The following is a 20989-nucleotide window of genomic DNA, read 5'->3' as shown; positions in this document are numbered from 1 at the left end:
TTTGTGAGATATTACATAATTCCTTAAAATATAGCCAAAATTAACAAAGATTATAATAGGAAATGTTGGAGATGTCAGAGCACAAATGTAACATTTTATCATATGAGGTGGACATGCAAGAAAGCAAAAACAGACTGGATAAAAATACATGATTAAGTACAAAAAATATTAGAACTTAAGTTTGAGATAAAACCCAAAAAATACCTTGCCAAGTAATATGACAAAAATACATAGCAGATTATTCAAGTACATGGTGATGGCGACAAGAGTAACATATGCAGCAAATTGTATGAACAGGTAAGTTTATGTTTTATATTTATATAGTTGTTTCTGAATTGAAATATATTTTAAAAAACATAAAACAATCACGAACCTTTGCCTAATTTGGTATTTATTGGTATTTATTTCCTACACAGATTATAGAATAAGAGCTACGGAGTAGAGTTTTATTATTGGTTTCATAATACAGATTGTTATACATAATATTCCTATGTAGAAATTCTTTCAGGTAAAATGAAGTGTCTCCAATGAAACACTCAATGAGATCTGAAAGTGCAATCCTATACCCCAGACAGAGGTAGTATCTACAAAATCCAGTGGGGCAAGGCACCTTTAGTAGTGTAAACTCAAACATACACACAAGAACAATGAAAACCTTCAACTAGTGCAACTCTAATATTGTAAAACAACATCTGGGCAGTTTCAGAGAATAAGCAGAACTTAGTTTTATTAGTTTTATTACTGCTTAGGTGGGTTTTTAAGCTCTGCAAATGCAAGAATCTGACACAACGATGATGTAATATTACAACATCAAAAGGAAAGGCACAAATTGAAGAACAGGAAAACTATAAAATACTTGAAATTTCTAATTTATAAATGCAATTATACAGAATTATATAAAAATGCAATTATTATACAGTAATATATTTTGTTCTTGACTGTTCTTGGGTTATTATAGTGCATTGCTGTGAACTGTAATTTTTATTATTCCTTATTGCGTTTGTGATTGGAAATTGGCCACTACAATGTGTGGATGCTGCATGAATTATTTGGATGTGATATTATGGTATATTCACTATATGCTTTAACATTCATTCTGTTAAGGATTAAGGTGTTTTTACACTGGTTTCTATAATTAATTTCAAATCAGAAACCTTTAGTTTTTTCCTGTTGTTATAGAGGTTTGTCCTACTCACCCCCTTTTTTTTGCAAATTTAAAAACTAAATTCAATACAAAGCCCAAAATGATTGCTGCCCTTCTTTTCACACTTCACTTCCATAACAACATCAGACTGCAGGATTGTGACAAACTTTACTACCAATTATAGCATATATAGAGCAGTATAAACTATATTTCAGATGATACACTTTTAATTTTATTTGTACAGACATCTATATCTTGCCTCCTCCATACATTCAAGGAAGCTTGTAAATTGTAGCACTGAAAATAAACAAAAAACCAGTACTACAACACAATACTAGAAACAGTCACCCCCTCAAGACAAAAAATAGATAAAAAGCAACTTGAATACAAAAATTATCTCAAAATAAGCTCAGTAAATATAGTTCTAAGAACAAAGTACAAATTTTTCTGCTTGTCTTTTACATTGTTATTCTTCTGTCTTACGTTTTTCTTCTTCAATTACACAAATAAAAATACAATCAGAAGTTCAACTACAAATAAAGTTAAATGTAATACATGTAATACACTAATGTAATACATTAGTGACAAAAATACAGACAGTAGCAAAAAGATGGAACTAGAAAAATCAGTGTAACGTAAGCTATTACATGTACTTAAAAGTTTCTCACCCTGTGAAGATAAGTTCTTGGATATTGATAGCTTTCTTGTAATCAGCAATAGCTTCTTTAAGGAAACCTAGTTTGCCACGAATATCAGCTCTAAGTTTATACATCAGAGAATCATAAGGCTGAATTGCAAGAGCTGTAAAAGATGTTTAGTATTTTTATTAGGTGACTTAGCAAAACATATAATAAGCATGTGTTAAGAACTTATCTGAAAGCTAAAGTGCATGCATAATTTGGACATCACTTTTAAACGTAACGGGACTTGTTGATGCAGATCTTTCCTTCACTCCCAGTTCCTCCAGCAACCTCCTGAGAGCTGCAAAAAGCTAATGCTGGAGGTTGTAAGAACCACATGAATAAAATGTCACATGGCCCTGCAGCCTTCAATGGTCGATTCTGCACTTGAGAATCGACGTTCCACCTGGTATACTACTCTGAAGTAGTTGTTTTTCCTGAGGATGCTGTGAAAAGGGGAATCAATGAACTGGGAAATTGTGAACCCAGAATCTAATTTGCTTTTCTCCTTTTTGCTTAACCCAAATTAAAGAGGGTTTGCTTTATTTCCAGAAGAGCCCTGGACTCTTCAGCAGGATGCTCCAGATTGTAATATGACATATAAAATCAATTACTAAGCACCTAAGTCATTCCTGCAGCTCAAGAGATGCATGAACAGAGCTGCTGATTTAGTACATGTGGCTGTGTACATGGATCTCCACAAATGAATAGATGCTTGGTGCCAATTACCTATTTGTGAAAAGATACAGGAGATATTGAGATAAAGGAGATATTGAGAGCCAATATATACCTTATATATATGTATGAGTGTACACTCAGAGAAAGAGAGCAAAAGAAAGAGAGGGAGAGAGAGAGAGAAGGAAGGAGAGATGGGAGAACATGTGCCTGAAGCTCCATGCTAGGAACTCAGTTCTCAGGTTCACAGGAGCACACAGTCAGCACAGAGAAAGTATTTTAGCCTCTGTGTTATTTTTACAACAGGAAACAGTCCCCAAGGGAGCTATTTCCCCAGCAGTGGTTCCTAGGCCCAATTCCGTTCAGGAAAACGGTGAAAGGAACTATGCAAAGCACACGCTTCTGTTGACAATCCACATATTCCCTACATGATTTTTGTGATGTATGAATTGGCCAAGAGAATCAGTGGTTACCCGATAGTAATTGCAGACTCCCAGGAACTGGGCATACCTTTTGAAATGTCCTCTTCAGCCTGTTGATATTGCTTTAATGTGTTGTAGAGGTTTGCTTTGTTATAATAAATTGCAGCAGAGAAAGGGCTGAGACAGACTGCCTCCTCAAAATCGGCTTTTGCTTCCTCAAAGTTTTTCAATAGTGTATTTGCAATAGCTCGATTCAAAAATGCAGATTCATTTGTTGCATCCAGAATCAGTGCCTTAGAATAGTAGTCTCTTGCCTATGAAATGAGTTAATTATTAAATCAATGCAACCTTTTTGAACATTTAAATGAATTTACCAGTTTTTATTAGGTGACTTAGCAAAACATATAATAAGCATGTGTTAAGAACTTATCTGAGAGCTAAAGTGCATGCATAATTTGGACATCACTTTTAATACTATACTGTGGTTTCAATCGCATTAATGGAGTATTCACTGAAAAAAATGACTATTATAGCATGTCATGAGATGCATAAATACTGCATAATAATAAAACAGTATTTTGCAAATTCTATGCCTGTATTTTGGTTGCTTAAAAATAAATTAGTAAGAAAGGGACCTGCTGTAGAAACATGCAGTAGTATGCATATTCCTCCCCTATACATGTGTCACTGCACTGCTATATGGACAAAAATGAACAAATGACCTATCACACCCTTCTCTCCTTCCCCTCTTCCACTACACTTGTATAATGTCAACTTGGGCCCCTTCTGCACATGTAAAATAATGCGTTTTCAAACAACTTTCAAACCACTTTCACTGAAAGCAGTTTGAAAGTGCATTATTCTGCATGTGCGGAATGAGCCTTTGGGAACTGCGGTGTTCACCTTTCCCTGAGGTTTCCATTTTAAGATGCAGTAAATTTTTTTTAAAAAAACTAACACACCTAATGAAAATCAGGCCTTCCCAGTAGGTATGTATGCATGTCTAGATGGTGTGGTAGGGTTAATCTTTATCTGGGGGGCCATGGTGGCTTTGAGCAGCCCCAGTTAAAATGAAGGAAAAATGTTTCCTTGGCCGTCAAAGCCAAGGAAAAATGTTCTGGCGACTAGGTAATAAGAGAATCGGATACAGACCTGTGAAAATTGCCTTTTAAGAAGGTAAAGATTTGCTGCATTGAAATATGCTAAAGCATAATCAGGATCAACCATGACTGCCCGCTGATAGTCTTTCATGGCACAGCTTAAATATCCCATAAAATGATTAATGACACCTCGATTTGTAAGGAGTTCTGCACTGGCAGTAACCTGAAAAGTAGTCAGAGAGAGAGGTTTAAGAACAAAGTTCATACAGGACATATTTGACAAAAACTGCCGGTAAAACTGACCTGTTAGCTCCAAATCAGGACACCAGTACCAAAATACTTATACTTATCCTTCATGTTTCCCAACACATACAAAAGCCATCTACATTATGAAATCCCCCTCCAAGCACAAGGTCTTGGTGAACTGGGCAAGGGGTGTATCGCTGACAGGCCTAAAACCACAGATTTCACCTTTCAGTGCCTGAAGAATAATACTATCTTGGTAGGTCATCTGAAGCTACAATTAAACATAATCCCCCCCAAAATACTAGTCGTTCATTAAAACAGCAAAGCTGTTTACCACATCTCAGGCCATAATTTAGTACCAAAGATTAGGGTTTTACATGCAGAAGATATTAAAGTTGCTTCAAAAATGCCTCTACCTCCTCTACACATGCACAATGGAATGTCTGTTCAAATGCTGTCACCTTATGCTTATCAAAGAAACTAAAAATGGAAACAGAAGAAAAACAATGCCAACTCAGCTAACTGTCCAATACCCCCAAACACCCAGCAATACCAAATTCTCTCCCCCCTCCAAAATTACACTGAATACAATAAGATCATAGTTCACAGAACACCAGATAAATAAGCCAGAGATATTTAAAAGAGAACTAGCCAGTCCCAGAAGTGCTGGTCAATCACCAAATCCATTTTCTTCTGAATTCTCCACTACCAAGTTCTCCTCCCTTAAATTCCTCATCTGTGTGGGTGGGGGGAGGGCATCATCATGACAACAGTAAACCTAGCTCATATTCAAGCAGGGAATTAGTTGGTGCAGGTGTCAATGGGAAGGATGATCATGAAACTTGAGTATTTATGGAAAGGGCAGATGTGAAAGGTGTCAATTACAAACTTCAGGGAAAGAACACTTTAATCCTGCAGCAAGGAAGCAGCTGAATACTAAAAGAAGCAATATTAATTGTTACCTTTAGTGCAGCATTTATATCTTGAAAGGCAGCAAATGTGTCACCCATCTGAAGACAAACTATTGCACGCCCATCATAGGCAATATGACATCCTGGATTAATTTGAATTGCTGCTGAAAACTGGTGCCAAGCTTTTTGAAACTTTCCAAGACCCTAAAATAAGTTAACATCATCATTAACTGTAGCAACTGGCTGCTTGAGATTGCCTAGAATTTGTCCTAATAAGGGAAGCAATATGTGGGTTCCACGCAGCTTCCCAAACTTTTGCATAGTGACACTGGCCCTGTTTGCAAAATACAGCAAATGCACATACAATCTGCATATCGTGCTTAGTTGATATTTCCTTATATGTGTTGAGTAATTCTCATGTTAGATTTGATGCATACCTGAAGGACCACCTAATCCAGCGGTGGCGAACCTTTGGCACTCCAGATGTTATGGACTACAATTCCCATCAGCCCCTGCCAGCATGGCCAATTGGCCCTGCTGGTAGGGGCTGATGGGAATTGTAGTCCGTAACATCTGGAGTGCCAAAGGTTCGCCACCACGGACCTAATCCCTTATGAATTTGCCTAGCAGCTATGGTCATCTTCAGAGGTCCTGCTTCAGGTATCTCCCCTTTTAGATTAGGTGCATGCGGGGATGAATCTGCCTTTTTGGGGTCCTGAAGCTTGAACTGTTATAAGGGTCCCTTTGCAGCCAGCAATGACATCTGGGTGATTATTCTCTTCTTCAGTGAGGCTGTTCCACAGCAAATTCTGGGGGTTTACAAGATAATTTCCCCCTTTTACTTTTTTTTAAAAAAAAGGATTATTTCATTTTTTGAAAAAGAGGAAATTATAGATTGAAGTACACCCCTGTCTATGTTTAGATCCTACAGGCATAATTTTATGATTTTTTAATGAAGAACATGCAACACTGTTTTTAGTTGACATTGATGTGATAAGTAATGTTGTTCTTTGTTCTGGTTGTGGTAGGGAAATGAAAATGTGAAAGTATAAAAAGGTAAAATCTGTACTTGTCTACAGATGTTTTGGTAGATGTAGTAATATTTTGGCTTGTATAAGAGCCATAAATAGCGGCCTTCCAAATATTTCTACCTGTCAACTTACTCTTGCAGCATATCTTTATAGCTCAAAAATTATAAACTATCAAGCAAGCTTATTAATTGGCATCACCAACAATACATATATTGAACTGAAAAGGATGTTATCAACACTTTAATTAGATCTTATGCTTTTGAGGATAGGTTAGGAAGGGAAGGATTTATATTTCAGATTGATGAGACAGCTTGTTTCAGCAGAAGAGTAATATATAACTCAACTTCTGAAGAAAAATGTATTGGGTAGTCTTGACCTCTGTTAAAAAAGAGGAAAAATTACATTAATCATTTTGAGTCAAGCGACTGTTTATGTATGCTTTGAAAGGAAAAAAATAGGTCTACTTTTAGAAAGGTTTTTTTTAAAACACCCTTCTCAGAAATTAGTGTGCTAGGCTAGACTAAATTAGGCAAGACTAGGCCACCAAAACTCATAGGCTGAAGTAATCCAAAACAATTTTACTATTATTTAAACACTTCATAATAAACACCTGTAATTTAATACAAAATTGCCCTTTTATTACTTTTTCATAAATACTTGCAATATAGATTGCCTCTTCTGTTCACCTCTTCATAAAAACAATAGGCTTAAGAATAATCTACCGGTAACACTATTTCACCTGTATTACTTACGTTATCTTTCTAAATGTAACACTTATTTTTAGTGGGGTAATTAAAATATTTATTTTTATTTATTTATTTTGATTTTATAGGCCAACTCATCCCCAAAGGGCTCTAGGCAGCTCACAACAACCCCAAACGACCACATACAGTTCAATTCAATTAATAGAATACATAACTATCTAAAACCAATAATAAATTAAATTAAAATCAAAGCAGCAAAGAACTTCGGTACAACAATACAATGCATGATTGGATTGGAGGCACCTGATCTAAAAGGCCGGGAGGGGCTGGCAGCGCGAAAGATGGAAGCAGCAGGCGCTACCAAAGATGGTGAATGTGGCAGGCATTACAAGAGAGTAGCCAATCCACGGCCAGCCACATCAAAAGCCGGTGGAACAGCTCAGTCTTACAGGCCCTGCAGAACTCACCAAGGTCCAGCAGGGCCCGGACAGCTGGAGGAAGAGTGTTCCACCAGGCAGGGGCCAGGGCCGTAAAGGCCCTGGCTCGGGTAGAGACCAGCCGCATCATAGAAGGCATCAGAGAAGCCACATCATACACAATATTGTATCCTTAAGAAACTCTTATTGAAAAAGAATCTTGGCTGACTCAATGAAAGTTAAAAGCGTGGTTGGAAGTGAAGTGGAAGTAAAGTAGCAGAAGTGGAAGTAGGCTGTTAATGCTTTAGAAAAATAGTGCTGATTCTTTGATAACTGACTTTCAGCAACTTACAAATGCATATTCCATAAAGCGCTTGCTGCCTCCCAGCTCCACATGAAGTTGAGAGGCAGCAGGAATTTTTTGGGGTTCAAGTTTAATAGACTCGAGCATAAAAAAGTAGTGGAAAAAGGTGCTTTCACCTGATACACACATACTTATAAAATGCATGTGAATTCACTATAACATGTGAACAGGGATATTCAGTGTGGAGAATAAATGGAGAAAGGGTTCCAGAAGCACAAGGAGAATGTTTGTTGTGGCCTAATTTCAGTTTCAAAATTTGGGTTTCCATATATCTAGGAATAGTGGCATATCTGTTGAGAGCTATTATAAGCCCCTAAAGATTTCAAGCATTCCAGGACCTATCTATGAATAAATAATAAATAAAAACAACATAACTTCCCAGAGCAATAGCCCAGAGCAACAACCACTCTAAAATTTTGTCCCATTAGTCCCCTAATCATATGGTTCTGATTCGGATAAAGCTGAGGTCCAGCATTCTTACTTGGCAACTAGGAACAGACAAAAACACAAATTTAAAATTTCTGATTATGTTGATTACTTAAGAAAGTATTGTTGGACAGGAAGTGTGAGGCCTGGGTTTGATTCTGTGGGGTTGATTCTGTCATACTGATATACTACACCTCATTGGTGAGTAAACAGCAGGAGAACTGAGAACAGCCACTTTTCCCTTAGCCAATGGTTAGTGCAATTTCATGCTCTGCTCTTGAACAATGATCAACTTGTTCTGTCATCTATCACTGATGAAGGCTGATCAGGAAATCAGTGGTTCTGTAAAGTCTGGATTGAACCTATCTGAGCCCTGCTTGAAAGAATGATTGGATGGTCCATGTAGGGATATAGTCTTAGCAGCAGCAGTGGTGTAGTAGTTAAGAGCAGGAGCATTCTAATCTGGAGGAACCGGGTGTGATCCCCCGCTCTGCCGCTTGAGCTGTGGAGGCTTATCTGGGGAATTCAGATTAGCCTGTACACTCCCACACACGCCAGCTGGGTGACCTTGGGCTAGTCACAGCTTTTCTGAGCTCTCTCAGCCCCACCCACCTCATAGGGTGTTTGTTGTGAGGGGGGAAGGGCAAGGAAATTGTAAACCCCTTTGAGATTGTAAGCCCCTTCTACAGGAGAGAAAGGGGGGATATAAATCCAAACTCTTCTTTCTGCTGATAGGAAAACCAGATACATTTGCAGTAGGGTGGCAGAAGTTATGCCTCTGTAAACTCCACATAGGCTACAAAGCCAGTAGCCTGCAGAGCCTGGGCTATTGATCTCAGTTTTACCAATAAGAACTGACAATGTAATGTGGTTGCTTAGGTACCTAAGCTTATAATGGCTTTCCAGTCCCTGCTCTTTTTCAGCACTGCAAAGAATTCTGAGTAAATGTTGGAGAACTGTTGTGGCGATGGCACTTCCTCAGTCTCTATAATCTCTCTTACCTATCCCCTTGTCCCCACATTAATATCAGTTGTACCACAAAAAGATTCTTTGACCTAACTGTAACTAAAGTCACAATCCAGCGTCTTTCATCAGAATTTTGAGCTGTAAAATTTCAAAAACATGGGAGAACAGGAAGCCAAGCACTACTCTTCGCATCAGCCTGCTCTGGAATGTTGAAATCCATTGGAAAGCCAAAAGAATCCAAACTAACTGTTTCTCTGAAGTGGATGCATAATATTGCCATGCGTGCAAATTATTTTGTCCTCTAGAAAAGTCTTCTAACTTTGTTGAATATTATAAGTGAACTCTTGCTTAAACAGCTGCAGAGAGAATTATTAGATTAACTAGATTAATGAACTTTGCTTTTATTGGTATCAGAGTATTATGACATAGGTGTTAAAAAAATTACCTGTAAGTTGTATCCTAAGCAAAGTCTGGCCTTTATGCATAATGGATTCAAATGTATGGCTTTCAAGAACTCTTTCTGGGCCTGTTCTGAACCAGCCAGATGACCATATTCCATGTATGAATTCCCTCGTCCAATATAGCCATCCAGAGAAAAAGGATTCAATTTAAGCACCGTAGAAAATGACTTCACAGCTTCTTCGTACCTTTGAAGCCTAAAATCAACATGGATCTGACAGCTAATATTTCATTAACAACAGTGCAACATATTATTTACAATAGAAGACATCACATTAACATAATTCCTTGGAACTAAAATGTAAACTATATAAAATAATAATTCTGTGGTTGGTTTCTTATTCAGCATTATTTTATAAGAATATATCAGAATATATTTTAGAGAATTATGACCAAATGTCCAGCAATTAGACCACTACAGAATTTTTCCTGTTCATTTGTCACAATAGCATTTTTTCATATATATATATATATATATATATATATAAATCCTACTGATTTTCAAATCTGATAACTGGTCAACGAACAGTCTATCTGAGGAATTCTGTTTCCTAGCAACCATTAGAAAAGAAGAGAACACAACAAACCACGGCAAAAAACTAAAGATAAGATGTATGGTTTCTGAACACTAGAAAATCTTCTCTTTGAGTTTTTGTTCATTTTTATACTTTTCCTCTGTAAATTTCACCATAAACATATTTCTAAACTCACATCATTGAGTATTTAATACTACCTGTGATAGCAGATGCCAAGAGCTTGGAAGAGTTGACCATTTTTTGGGTTCCTCAGTGCTGCCTCTGTAAAGTCCTAAAAAGCAGAGAAACAATTTGAAGTACCTGACAATTTATTTCACAAGCATCATCCAAAAGGTGATTGTTGCACTAGCAACACCATGTGTGAGTGTTTTCCAGAGGTAATGTTTTTATTTATGTGTTGTGTTTTTATTTATTTATATAAAAATGTATACCACCTCTTTCTATCATCCTCAGAGCTATCAAAATGGAAGATTAAAAACATACATAATAAAAGCCATTTAAACCAAACACATCATAAGACAATAACAACCAAGCTAAAATGCACATACAAAAACATTCAAACAGCAGTTAAAATATATGACTGAAAAGAAGGATCACTGAAATACCAGACAAAACAAATATGCCTCACTGGCTGACAGAAGATCACAACAGAAGGTAACAGGAGACTCTCTCTAGGGACAAAGAGAATGTTGCTGGTTCTTTGCTGGTAAAAGAACTGCCATTCATCAGTAACCTGCGTTAGTGGTTTGGTTTGAGGTTTACATGTTTATTAGGTAAATATTCTCTGAGTCAGTATCAGATGTTTAGTCCCTAAACATTACCTCTGGAAAACCCATGAGGTTTTCATCCAGTAACATGTTTTGGATAATTATCTTTCAAATAAATGAGTTATCTAAGAAGAATTACATTTCTAGTTCTTAGAGGATTTCCCCCCCTCTACGCTAATGAAAAATCTGGAATTTCTTATATATTCTGTTTGGAAAAAAAAGATCTATACCTCCAATGAATTAGCATATTGATCCAGTTCAGCATAGATTAGTGCCCGGTTAATAAACACTTTCAAGGTAATGTCTTTGTTTGGCTCAAGAAGAAGAGTAATACTGTAATCTTTCAAAGCCTATAAAAATAAAAGTCACACAGTAAATGCTGCAGAATGCCAAATCACATATGCATTTATGGGGGGGGGAGGGGCCCCTTCCACACATGCAGAATAATGCACTTTCAATCCACTTTCACAATTGTTTGTAAGTGGATTTTGCTATTTCACACAATAAATCCAGCTGCAAAGTACACTGAAAGTGGATTGAAAGTGCATTATTCTGCATGTGCGGAAAGGGACAGAGAAACCCTCCTGGGGGAAAACATTCCTCTTCAACACACTGAGCATACTCCTAGGTCCCTTCCACATGCAGAATAATGCACTTTCAATCCACTTTCAATGCACTTTGCAGCTGGATTTTATTGTGCAGATTAGCAAAATCCACTTGCAAACAATGGTGAAAGTGGATTGAATGTGCATTATTCTGCATGTGCAGAAGAGGCCTTAGACTGCAGTCCCAAAGCCACTTTCCTGGGAGTAAACCCCACCAAACAGCATAAAGCTTTTGTTAATAAAATGGCTATGGCCAACTTTTTTACCACACAAAAAGCATGTTGTGCTCACTTTTATTCATGGAATGGCTAGGAGGGTTTTAGTTACTTCCCTCAAGCAGCAAAGCTTATTATTAAGCAGACCAGTTTAACATTGGTCCATTCTGCACAGCACAAACAAGGCGTCTTGAGGACAGAAAAAAGGGCATCTTGGAGAGGAACTCCACACAGCTTTTTCCCCAAGACGTCCTCAGAATGCCTTATTTCTGCTCAAGTGATCCTATTTGAAGATGCTTTAAAATGCACCTTTTTTCCCTACGCTGCCTGCAAGATGTCCCCTGTCTAGCCACTAGGAAGGCACTTATACCAGAGGACAGCCAAGTCACATTTGGCCATTAAACAGCTTGCCTGTCAACTGTGTTAAGACTAATGTCAGGCTCCATTGGTAGTAGGAAAAGGGGCCAGTAGGCAACTTTGAGGATGAAAGATGGTGGGGAGTCTTCACTTCAGATTCTCTCAAGACAGAGGAACCTGGATGCTTAATCCTGTGGTCTCCCTTGTCAGCGTGCTTCTTTTTGAGCCCATTCTGAAGAGGTGGTTCAAAGGTAGCCCTGGTGGCCTGTGTTGAGGAGATGGACTTCCTGGGACCCAGAGGAATCAAAAGTATCAACAGGGAGTTGATTGAGACCCATCCCCTGGAGGGGCCATGGCGCTCTCTTAAAGAGCTGTCTTAAGGTCCTACATTACTGCATCTTAGGTGTTAAGGCTGTGCAGGCCTTGCAGGAAGATGGTACATGGGCCTCCCTCAGGCAAAGCAGGCATTCCCTGTGAGGATCTGACGTTGCAATTCTGGCCGCCCATGACAAGCACTTTTCTTGGGCTCCATATGATGAGGGGAAAACTCACTAAAGAAGCATGATCCAATTCCAATCAGCAAAGACTGGGAGCCAGCCAGAGAAGCATTTTCATTCACTGTGATGGTGAAAGAAGAACTGAAGGAACAGCACTCCTCCCTCTCCCTTCATGTGACCATTTATGTGGGAATATATCCTACCTCCTGCAGTGGAGGAGGGGAAGTGAGCACCTATTATTCAGCTGGAGAAGAAGAAAGACTATCTAATCCAACCAAGACTGGCCTATGAGCCTGTGCAATCTCAATGAGAAGACCCATGAAGATGTACATATGGATTACAAATTAATAATCTGTGAACATTCATCCATGCGGAGCAAAACTAGCAAACCAAATGTTCTTGTTCGTCATACACTTCAGCTTTGAAGAAGCTCCTTTCACATGCCAAAATCACAAGAAAGTCTCATAGGCACTTATTTTCAAAACTCTAAATTCAACTTTCTAACTAACTGTGCTTTTGGGTGCTGTGTGGTTTCCGGGCTGTATGGCCGTGTTCTAGCAGCATTCTCTCCTGACGTTTCGCCTGCATCTGTGGCTGGCATCTTCAGAGGATCTGATGTTGGAAAAGCAAGTGGAGTATATATCTGTTGCAGTGTCCAGGGTGGGTGGGGAAACCTTGCCTGTGAGTAACAAAGGCGGCAACCAGGTCAATAGTTGAGGGCATCTGAATAGAAGTATGAGTAACAATGAAGAACTATAACCTGGGAGCAACCCTGTAGAGAGCAAGGTCAGTGGTGGGAGCATCTGAATAGAAGGATCTAGGACTTTGTTTCGTTTGGCTATGGTCTCATCCTGTGTTCTAGCAACATTCTCTCCTGGCGTTTTAGCCTGCATCTGTGGCTGGCATCTTCAGAGGATCTGATGTTGGAAAAGCAAATTAGGTATATATCTGTTGCAGTGTCGGGAACAGATTGGGAAACCTTGCCTGTGAGTAACAAGTGACAACCAGGTCAATAGTTGAGGGGCATCTGAATAGAAGTATGAGTAACAATGAAGAACTATAGCCTGGGAATTAACCCTGTAGATATAAGGAGTCACTGGTGGGAGCATCTGAATAGAAGTATCCTGGCCTTTGTTTCCTTTGTCTATGGTCATCCTGTGTTTGTGTGGAGCTGGTTCACAGGATGACCATAGACAAAAGAAACAAAGGCCAAGATACTTCTATTCAGATGCTCCCACCAGTGACCTTGCTATCTACAGGGTTACTCCCAGGCTATAGTTCTTCATTGTTACTCATACTTCTATTCAGATGCCCTCAACTATTGACCTGGTTGCCGCCTTTGTTACTCACAGGCAAGGTTTCCCCACCCACCCTGGACACTGCAACAGATATATACTCCACTTGCTTTTCCAACATCAGATCCTCTGAAGATGCCAGCCACAGATGCAGGCGAAACGTCAGGAGAGAATGCTGCTAGAACACGGCCATACAGCCTGGAAACCACACAGCACCCAAGTGATTCCGGCCGTGAAAGCCTTCGACAATACATTTAACTGTGCTTTTAATTATTCCCATCCATATTTATTAATATCCCTATGGCAATATCTGATCAATTTGCTTTTGATCGTCAGAAGAACCAGTGTATCGAGATTCATATACAAACTGCAGAGACACAATAATTAAGAGTTAAAGCAGGATGCTAATATTCAGAAATCGTGAAATTTTATAAATGTTGACAGGAAAATGAAACATACATTTTTGTAGTCCTTCATCTGATGGTAACAGACTCCCCTGTTGTAATAGGCCAAAATGCAAATATTGTCCAGTTCTATGGTTTTATCTAAATCTTCAACAGCATTTTTGTAAGTCTACAGAAAAATGACATGGTGATATTAATACACTTTGAAAGAATCATATAATCCTATAAAACACAATATCTCTACCTCATGGCACTCATTAATGAAGTTGGTATTTATTATAATTTAGTGTCCATAAAGACTCCCCATCTCATTATAAAACTTGAGGTAATCCAATGAAGTTGATTAGGAGTAAGTTCAGAACAAACTTAAAAAATTTTTTTACACAATTATCCTGAGGTGATATATCTCTGAGTACCAGGTGTTAGGGACAAATAAAGGGGGTGGCGGCCATCACCTTTGTACCCTTGTTGAATGTTTCCAGAGACATCTGTCTGCTCTTTAGAATCAAAGAGTTGGACTAAATGGACCTTAATCATTTTTTCCCCTTGAATTCTCTTTTATAAACCAAAAAATAAGCCAAAGAAGCTGGCAGCATGTTTGAATTTTTCAGAGCACTTTTGTAAGATGTTTCACATTGTTCAGCTCATTTTCAATGTAGATTGTTGTTCTGCCCCCCAAGTGAATCTGTTTTTGGTGCCCTGTACTTGGCTAGGACAGAGTGGGGGAGACACAAGCCAGGTTCAACAGTTCAACAATAGATTTATTACTTGAGAGAATCAAGACCCTAACTCCTTCCTTGGGTCTATCTAAATCAGAGTACATGCTTGTCTTCAGCAGATTTGAAGCTGTAGACTGTGGCTTCTCTTGGCTGCTTTCAAGAAAGTCCACTGTGTCTTGCTTCCTTTCAGTCCTTGTCTGGTTATAATTACTGTTAACTTGTGCTCTATGGACCACCATATATGTCACGAATATTCCAGTCTCCAGCTACCCTTGGCACCTCGCTCTGACTGATTGGCAAGAGCTAAAACAGGGGATTGCTGGGTGAAGAAGGAAGACTGCCTCTTGAGAAATGTCTTAAAGGGACAGCGGCTAACTAAAACACCCTCCCTTAGAAGACTTAACAATGAACAAAAACCATGCTAACTAAGGGAAAACTGAATCTTAATGGGGAAATAACAAAAGCCTCTGTGGGGGCATGACAATTGTAGAAGTGGATATGTATCCCATAAATGATTTCATTGCTACTTTAGCAAGTATTATTTATTTATTTGACATTCTTGCTGGTTTCCCTTCTCCCAGAGGAATACAAGGCAGGGCGCAAATCAATTAAAAGCACAACAGAGGTATAAAATAACTTTTTAAAATGCTACTAAAGAATCTGAACAAGTTTTATAACCCAAATGAGTCAAATCTGAACAAAAATTCTGAGCACATCCCTAATATTTAGCGAGTGTGCATAAATACCCAAGCTTCACAGACCTTTGCTGCTAGAAGGTATTACCTAACCGACTTTATTTCATGTCAACATTTCTATTGGAAACACCACTTTTATTGTTAATTGCGCTTAACAGTTATCCAGCTATGCAGGTTTTATTTTTCTAGTCATCTTTATCACTTGCATTTGTTATGAACTGCAATGACATTTCTTATGAAATAATGTTCCTAAAAACACAATCACTTAAGGCAGACTATTATATTGTTTTATAAACCAGTAGATTTGAATTCTCTGTATCTGCAAGTAGCAGTGAGCTTCAAAAATATGTAAACCAGCCAGTGGCAACAGGAGTGTATAGACTTTGTTAACACGTTATCTGTAGTCATGTTTACCTTATTGTAAATCTTCAGTGTTCCTCTGTAGAGATAACCTCTCACACTGTTAGGATGAATTTTGATTGCTTCAGTACAGTTCATTATTGCTTTAGAATATCTTTGTTTACTTCCAAAGAAAGCAGCACGGCTTAAATATGCCTTTATGGAAAAGAAAAACATCACAGAAAGACTGGGTGACTTGTATGTGTATTGTACTGAAAAGTGCAACATTCTGGCCCTCTTGTAATGATTGGTAAATGAGAGTAAAATCATTCATATAAAAATATGACACTAAAAGACTAATGGCTCAATCAAGAGGAGGGAGCAGAACAGCTTTTGGGAACAGTGGCAGCATCTTTGTCCCCTTCATTGGCGTCAGGGGCATCATTATTTGGCTTCCACCTGGGCTTTAGAGCCCTAGGCTTCTACCCATGCTTTGGAGCCAGGAACACTGTGATCTAAGACTCCGGGTAACTCCATTTTGGCTTATGGAGGGCTTTGGAGGTAGCCAGGGAATTTCTCTTTACTGCTGCCTCCCCATGCTGCTCGAGCGCCTTCTGGATGTGGTGTGGCAGCAGTGCCATCCTGGGTTGCCTCAGCCCTTTGGATTAGGCTGTCTGAGAGAAATCCTAAGCAGGTCTACTGAACAACCTACTTAGGCTTATTTGACAGGGCTCCTTTCTAGGATAGCACTAAAAAACTAACAATGAAATCCTAAGCAAAGTTGCACCCTTCTAGGGTTATTGAAAGTCATAGAAGACTGTAATTCTGCTTAAGGCTTCACTGCAAGCATCTTTCTACCCAGTTTATTTACTTACGTATTTTTGCTGTCAAGTCGCAGTTGACTTATGATGATCATGTAGGGCTTTCGAGGCAAGAGACATTTGGAGGCGGTTTACCATTGCCTGCCTCCAAGGCCTGATCCTGGATTTGCTCGGAGGTCTCCCATCCAAATACCAGTCAGAGTCAGGACTGAGAGTTTGTGACTGGCCCAAAGTCACTCAGCGAGCTTCCAAGGCAAGAGCAGGCACTCAAACCTGGTTTCTCAGATCCTATCTGACACCTTAGCCACTACACTAACTGACTCTAGCAATTTATTTTAGAGGGCAGCAAATTATTATTATTTTCAAAATTTATTCCCTGCCTTTCTTTTCTCATCTGGTCCACCAAGGAAGTCACTCTGGGAAAAATTCCAGAGTTTTGGTGTCATGGCTGAGAAGGCCCTCTACTGGGTTGCCATCTGCCTAATTGTAGAAGGTGGGAGCAGCAAAAGCAGGACCTCAGAACATGACTGAAGTGGAAAGAAGTTCTACCCAGGAAAGGCCACAGCTATCTTGCCAGTACAAATTGGTAAAACACACACCTGGCCACAGCTTCCACCTGTTTATCTGGCAATAGGCCTCTGCAGTTTAGTTTATCATTGTTGTCCTTCAAAAATTATGCTGAAATACATTTGACACAAAGCATTTTGAAGAAAGACCCTCATATAGATCCCTAAAGAGGGAAATGTGCTGGGGGTGAGGGGAGGAACAGAGATGTGGGATGGGGCCTCTACTACTTGGGGTATGTGGGTGGGTTGCAACTCCCCTTAGCAGCTAATATTGTTCAAGGGAAATTGTGTACTTCTAACAAGGAAATTCTTAACCATACATGGTTAATGAGACTTTTCATGAATCTTCCATCTTTCATCTATACCACTAGACATACCGTACCAAAATCGTTAAAATTCTATTTCAATATCTGCAGAAACCCGAATTGCCAGTGTTACCTGAAAATGTTTTGGTGAAATAGCAAGCACTTTGTTAAAATCTAATATGCATTTTTCTTGCTGGAGCTGCATTCTGCATAGTCCTCGCTCATAAAACGCATCAGCATAACGCGGATACAATTTGACAGCAGTGGAGAAAGCATCACAGGCCTGAAAGATGATACAGTAAATTTTGCTGAATGTATTGTCGAAGGCTTTCATGGCCGGAATCACTGGGGTGCTGTGTGGTTTCCGGGCTGCATAGCCGTGTTCTAGCAGCATTTTCTCCTGACGTTTTGCCTGCATCTGTGGCTAGCATCTTCAGAGGATCTGATCCTCTGAAGATGCCAGCCACAGATGCAGGTGAAACGTCAGGAGAAAATGCTACTACAACACGGCCATGCAGCCTGGAAACCACACAACACCCCAATTTTGCTGAATATTACCTTTAGGAAAAGAGCTAGAATATCAATAGTTAAATCTCATTTTTCTAACTTACTTTAAGATATAGTTTAAACATGGCATACAAAAGGACAAAGATTCTGTTGAATAAATTGCTTTTATCTTTCATACCCATTCCAACATTCTCTTCTATGAAACTATAGAACTAATGACTAGAACATAAAATACACTTGTCATTTTGTGGTACTGGATTGGATCCCTTTTCACATTTCCTTTTGCTTACACGGAATTATAAGATTAATGCAACTTCAGCTTTTTCAGCTTTCATAGCTGTCTAGAGGGTTGGGAATCCCACCCTCCCAGGCCGCCCTGTTGTGAAAACAATGAAAACTCCTGCTAGGCAACTATGAGAACTGAAAAAGCCGAGATCTATTTGGCTTTCTTGACACCAGGATGTAAGCTTCTGCTCAGCACTAGGCTGCTAAGGGCTAAATGATGCCCCCAAAAAGTCAAAACAGCTTTTTCACGGGGGCGGGGGGGGGGCATTTGGCTTTGCTGAATAGCCAGCATGAACGCTGTACAGTGTGTTCAAGCCTCTCCTGATTCCATGGATGAGAACTGGGAGAATGGGTTGCACCACATTCTTTTAAATTTCCAAACTGTTTTGCCTTTGGAGCTTAAATTCTGATTACACAAATAATAATACAAATAAGCTAACTGCAAGTTCAAAGTAAAAAGTTGCCATATTTGGAGATTCAAGTGTTGTTGAGGCAAGTGGCAAGTTTCTGTTACAACAGTACAGGTATCTCAACCCCCCCACCCCCCCGGGCAACTCTCACTCGAAGCCTGAAAGCCGCAATTGGTGAGGCAATTGGTGAGGCAGCCAGCCAGGTCTTCTGAAGGGGGATCCCTGTCCCCCCAGGCAATACTCTGCTGCCACTTGCAAAGTCAGTTCTGGCTAGACAAGCACCAAGGCAGCTCTGCACAGCTGAATACAGGGATCCAATCCAAAATATTTCAATTTTGTATTCATTTCAGTTCAGTGACCAAATATTTAATTTACAATAAAAAAAACTGAAATGCCAGAATTCTAAGAAATCCATACCTCTATTAATAAAATACGTTCCTTGTAGCATTGGCCTATAAAATAATACATTTCTGCAGCCTCAAACGTACATGGCACTGTTTTTCCAGTGCCCATAAGCAGTTTCAATGCTTCCTTAAAACTAGCCACAGCATCCTGCAATAAAATGAAGCAATACAGACCTCATTAACTGATGCTTATATCTTGAGAATGTCCCTTTTCTATAACAGCATGCATTTTTTTTAAATGTTTACTTGGTTCCCAAATGTCATTCATGCTTCATTGTCGTTTTTATTTCCCATTGGTTTCAGTAGGAAACATATTTCCATCTGTACTGTCTTTATGTTTACATCCAATTGGAATGACATTCTCAGGCGATTATATTCCTCACATAAGGAAATCTCTGCCTTGTAATAACCCAATTTGACAGCAGAAGTCACCCAGTGAGATAAAGTCTGGGAAAAAAACATGGGAATCTTCCTTGGTTCCTCTGAAGCAAGCAAACAAAGCAGAGTCCCTTCTGAAGGACTTTACTTCCTAAGAGGAATTTACTCGAGCTAACCAAAATATGTTTACTCCTCATGGCAGAGAAGAAAGAACTGGAAAAAGAAAGTGAACCCCTTCCCTTAGTCATATGACCCTGGCAGGAAAATCCATAGGAGAATTTTTGACTGCAAACTCAAATAATAAGAATTATATTGAGGGGCCTGAGAAGGCATTACAGGGTTAACCAGCACCGGAGGTTAACTAGCCCCACCTTTTGTGTTTATTTTGAAACAGCAGCTGATGTATGAAATGCTATCTTGTACATTTGTGTACTTATTCCAAAATTGACTATAAATGTATGAAATTCTGTATATCATACTATGTAAACTACTCTTCATGAAATTATTTATTTCACATTGTGTTTAAACTGCCCACATTGTTGTGGTTTAAGCCATTGGATACAGACTGTATTACAGCCATTTCAGAAAAATCTATTAGCTAGGGTGCATGACAGGGGTATGGGAGCCCTCTCTGGTTGACTAATGCCCTCAGAAAGTTATCTTAAAGTATCCTTGGCTGGCCCACACAAGCACAGTCCCCATGTGGGACTGTAGAGGCAACAAAGATGAACGAAAGGTACGCATTTATTGATAACTTAAATTCTTGTTTGCAAAGTGGGTAGAAGAAAACATTGACATTTCCAGAAGGTAAATAACTTTATGAAGGTGCTTCACAGCATCTCAAGAGAGACAGGAAGAGTTTCTCAATCACAATCCCTCTTATATAAAAGGCTCCAACAGGTAAGGGGAAAGTCTCCCAAATCAGGGAGAAAAATTAAAAAGCTTGGAAATGCTTTCATGGAACTGAGTTGATTTTTCTGATTTGTCACTGATTCTCTAACTTTTCAATATCTACTTCCATTGAAGACTACACAAATTTAAGGATTTTTCTCAAACCTTGTGCTTTTTGGCTTTCATTTGGATTTTCCCCAGGAGAACAAATGTGGAAGGCTCAGGTTGCTTCTTTGTAGCTGTAAGTGCACACTCAATGGCCCTATTATGATTCTGACAGAATGACTGAACAAGGGCTTCTTGAACAATGGAACATTCAAAGGATCCTGTAAGGGTATTTATAGGGAAGATATTATGGCTCAAGGTATTTATGGTTTTGCACTCTACTTTATCAACTTATATAATATTCAGTAATTGAAAATACAGTCCATATATAATTTTTAAAATAT

At 39.0% G+C, this 20989-nt stretch overlaps 1 protein-coding gene across 1 annotated transcript in view; it reads right to left on the bottom strand.

Annotated features, from left to right (window-relative positions):
- Window positions 1–374: 374 nt before the first annotated feature.
- LOC125425803 (tetratricopeptide repeat protein 6-like) overlaps window positions 375–20989 on the bottom strand; it is a 30243-nt gene continuing 9628 nt past the window's right edge. The window contains exons 7-18 of the mRNA XM_048483477.1: window positions 20706–20866; window positions 19285–19419; window positions 17799–17948; window positions 16049–16189; window positions 14276–14389; window positions 11078–11197; window positions 10278–10351; window positions 9531–9741; window positions 5230–5382; window positions 4074–4244; window positions 3010–3235; window positions 375–1945 (exon numbers count right to left, since the gene is read on the bottom strand). Of these exons, the coding sequence (XP_048339434.1) occupies window positions 1809–1945; window positions 3010–3235; window positions 4074–4244; window positions 5230–5382; window positions 9531–9741; window positions 10278–10351; window positions 11078–11197; window positions 14276–14389; window positions 16049–16189; window positions 17799–17948; window positions 19285–19419; window positions 20706–20866 (1793 nt within the window). The 3' untranslated portion in view covers window positions 375–1808. The remainder of the gene's footprint in view (window positions 1946–3009; window positions 3236–4073; window positions 4245–5229; window positions 5383–9530; window positions 9742–10277; window positions 10352–11077; window positions 11198–14275; window positions 14390–16048; window positions 16190–17798; window positions 17949–19284; window positions 19420–20705; window positions 20867–20989) is intronic.

The sequence above is a fragment of the Sphaerodactylus townsendi genome, linkage group LG02 (genome assembly GCF_021028975.2).
Source record: "Sphaerodactylus townsendi isolate TG3544 linkage group LG02, MPM_Stown_v2.3, whole genome shotgun sequence".
Lineage (NCBI taxonomy): Eukaryota > Metazoa > Chordata > Lepidosauria > Squamata > Sphaerodactylidae > Sphaerodactylus > Sphaerodactylus townsendi.
This window is presented reverse-complemented; position numbering and strand designations above follow the sequence as displayed.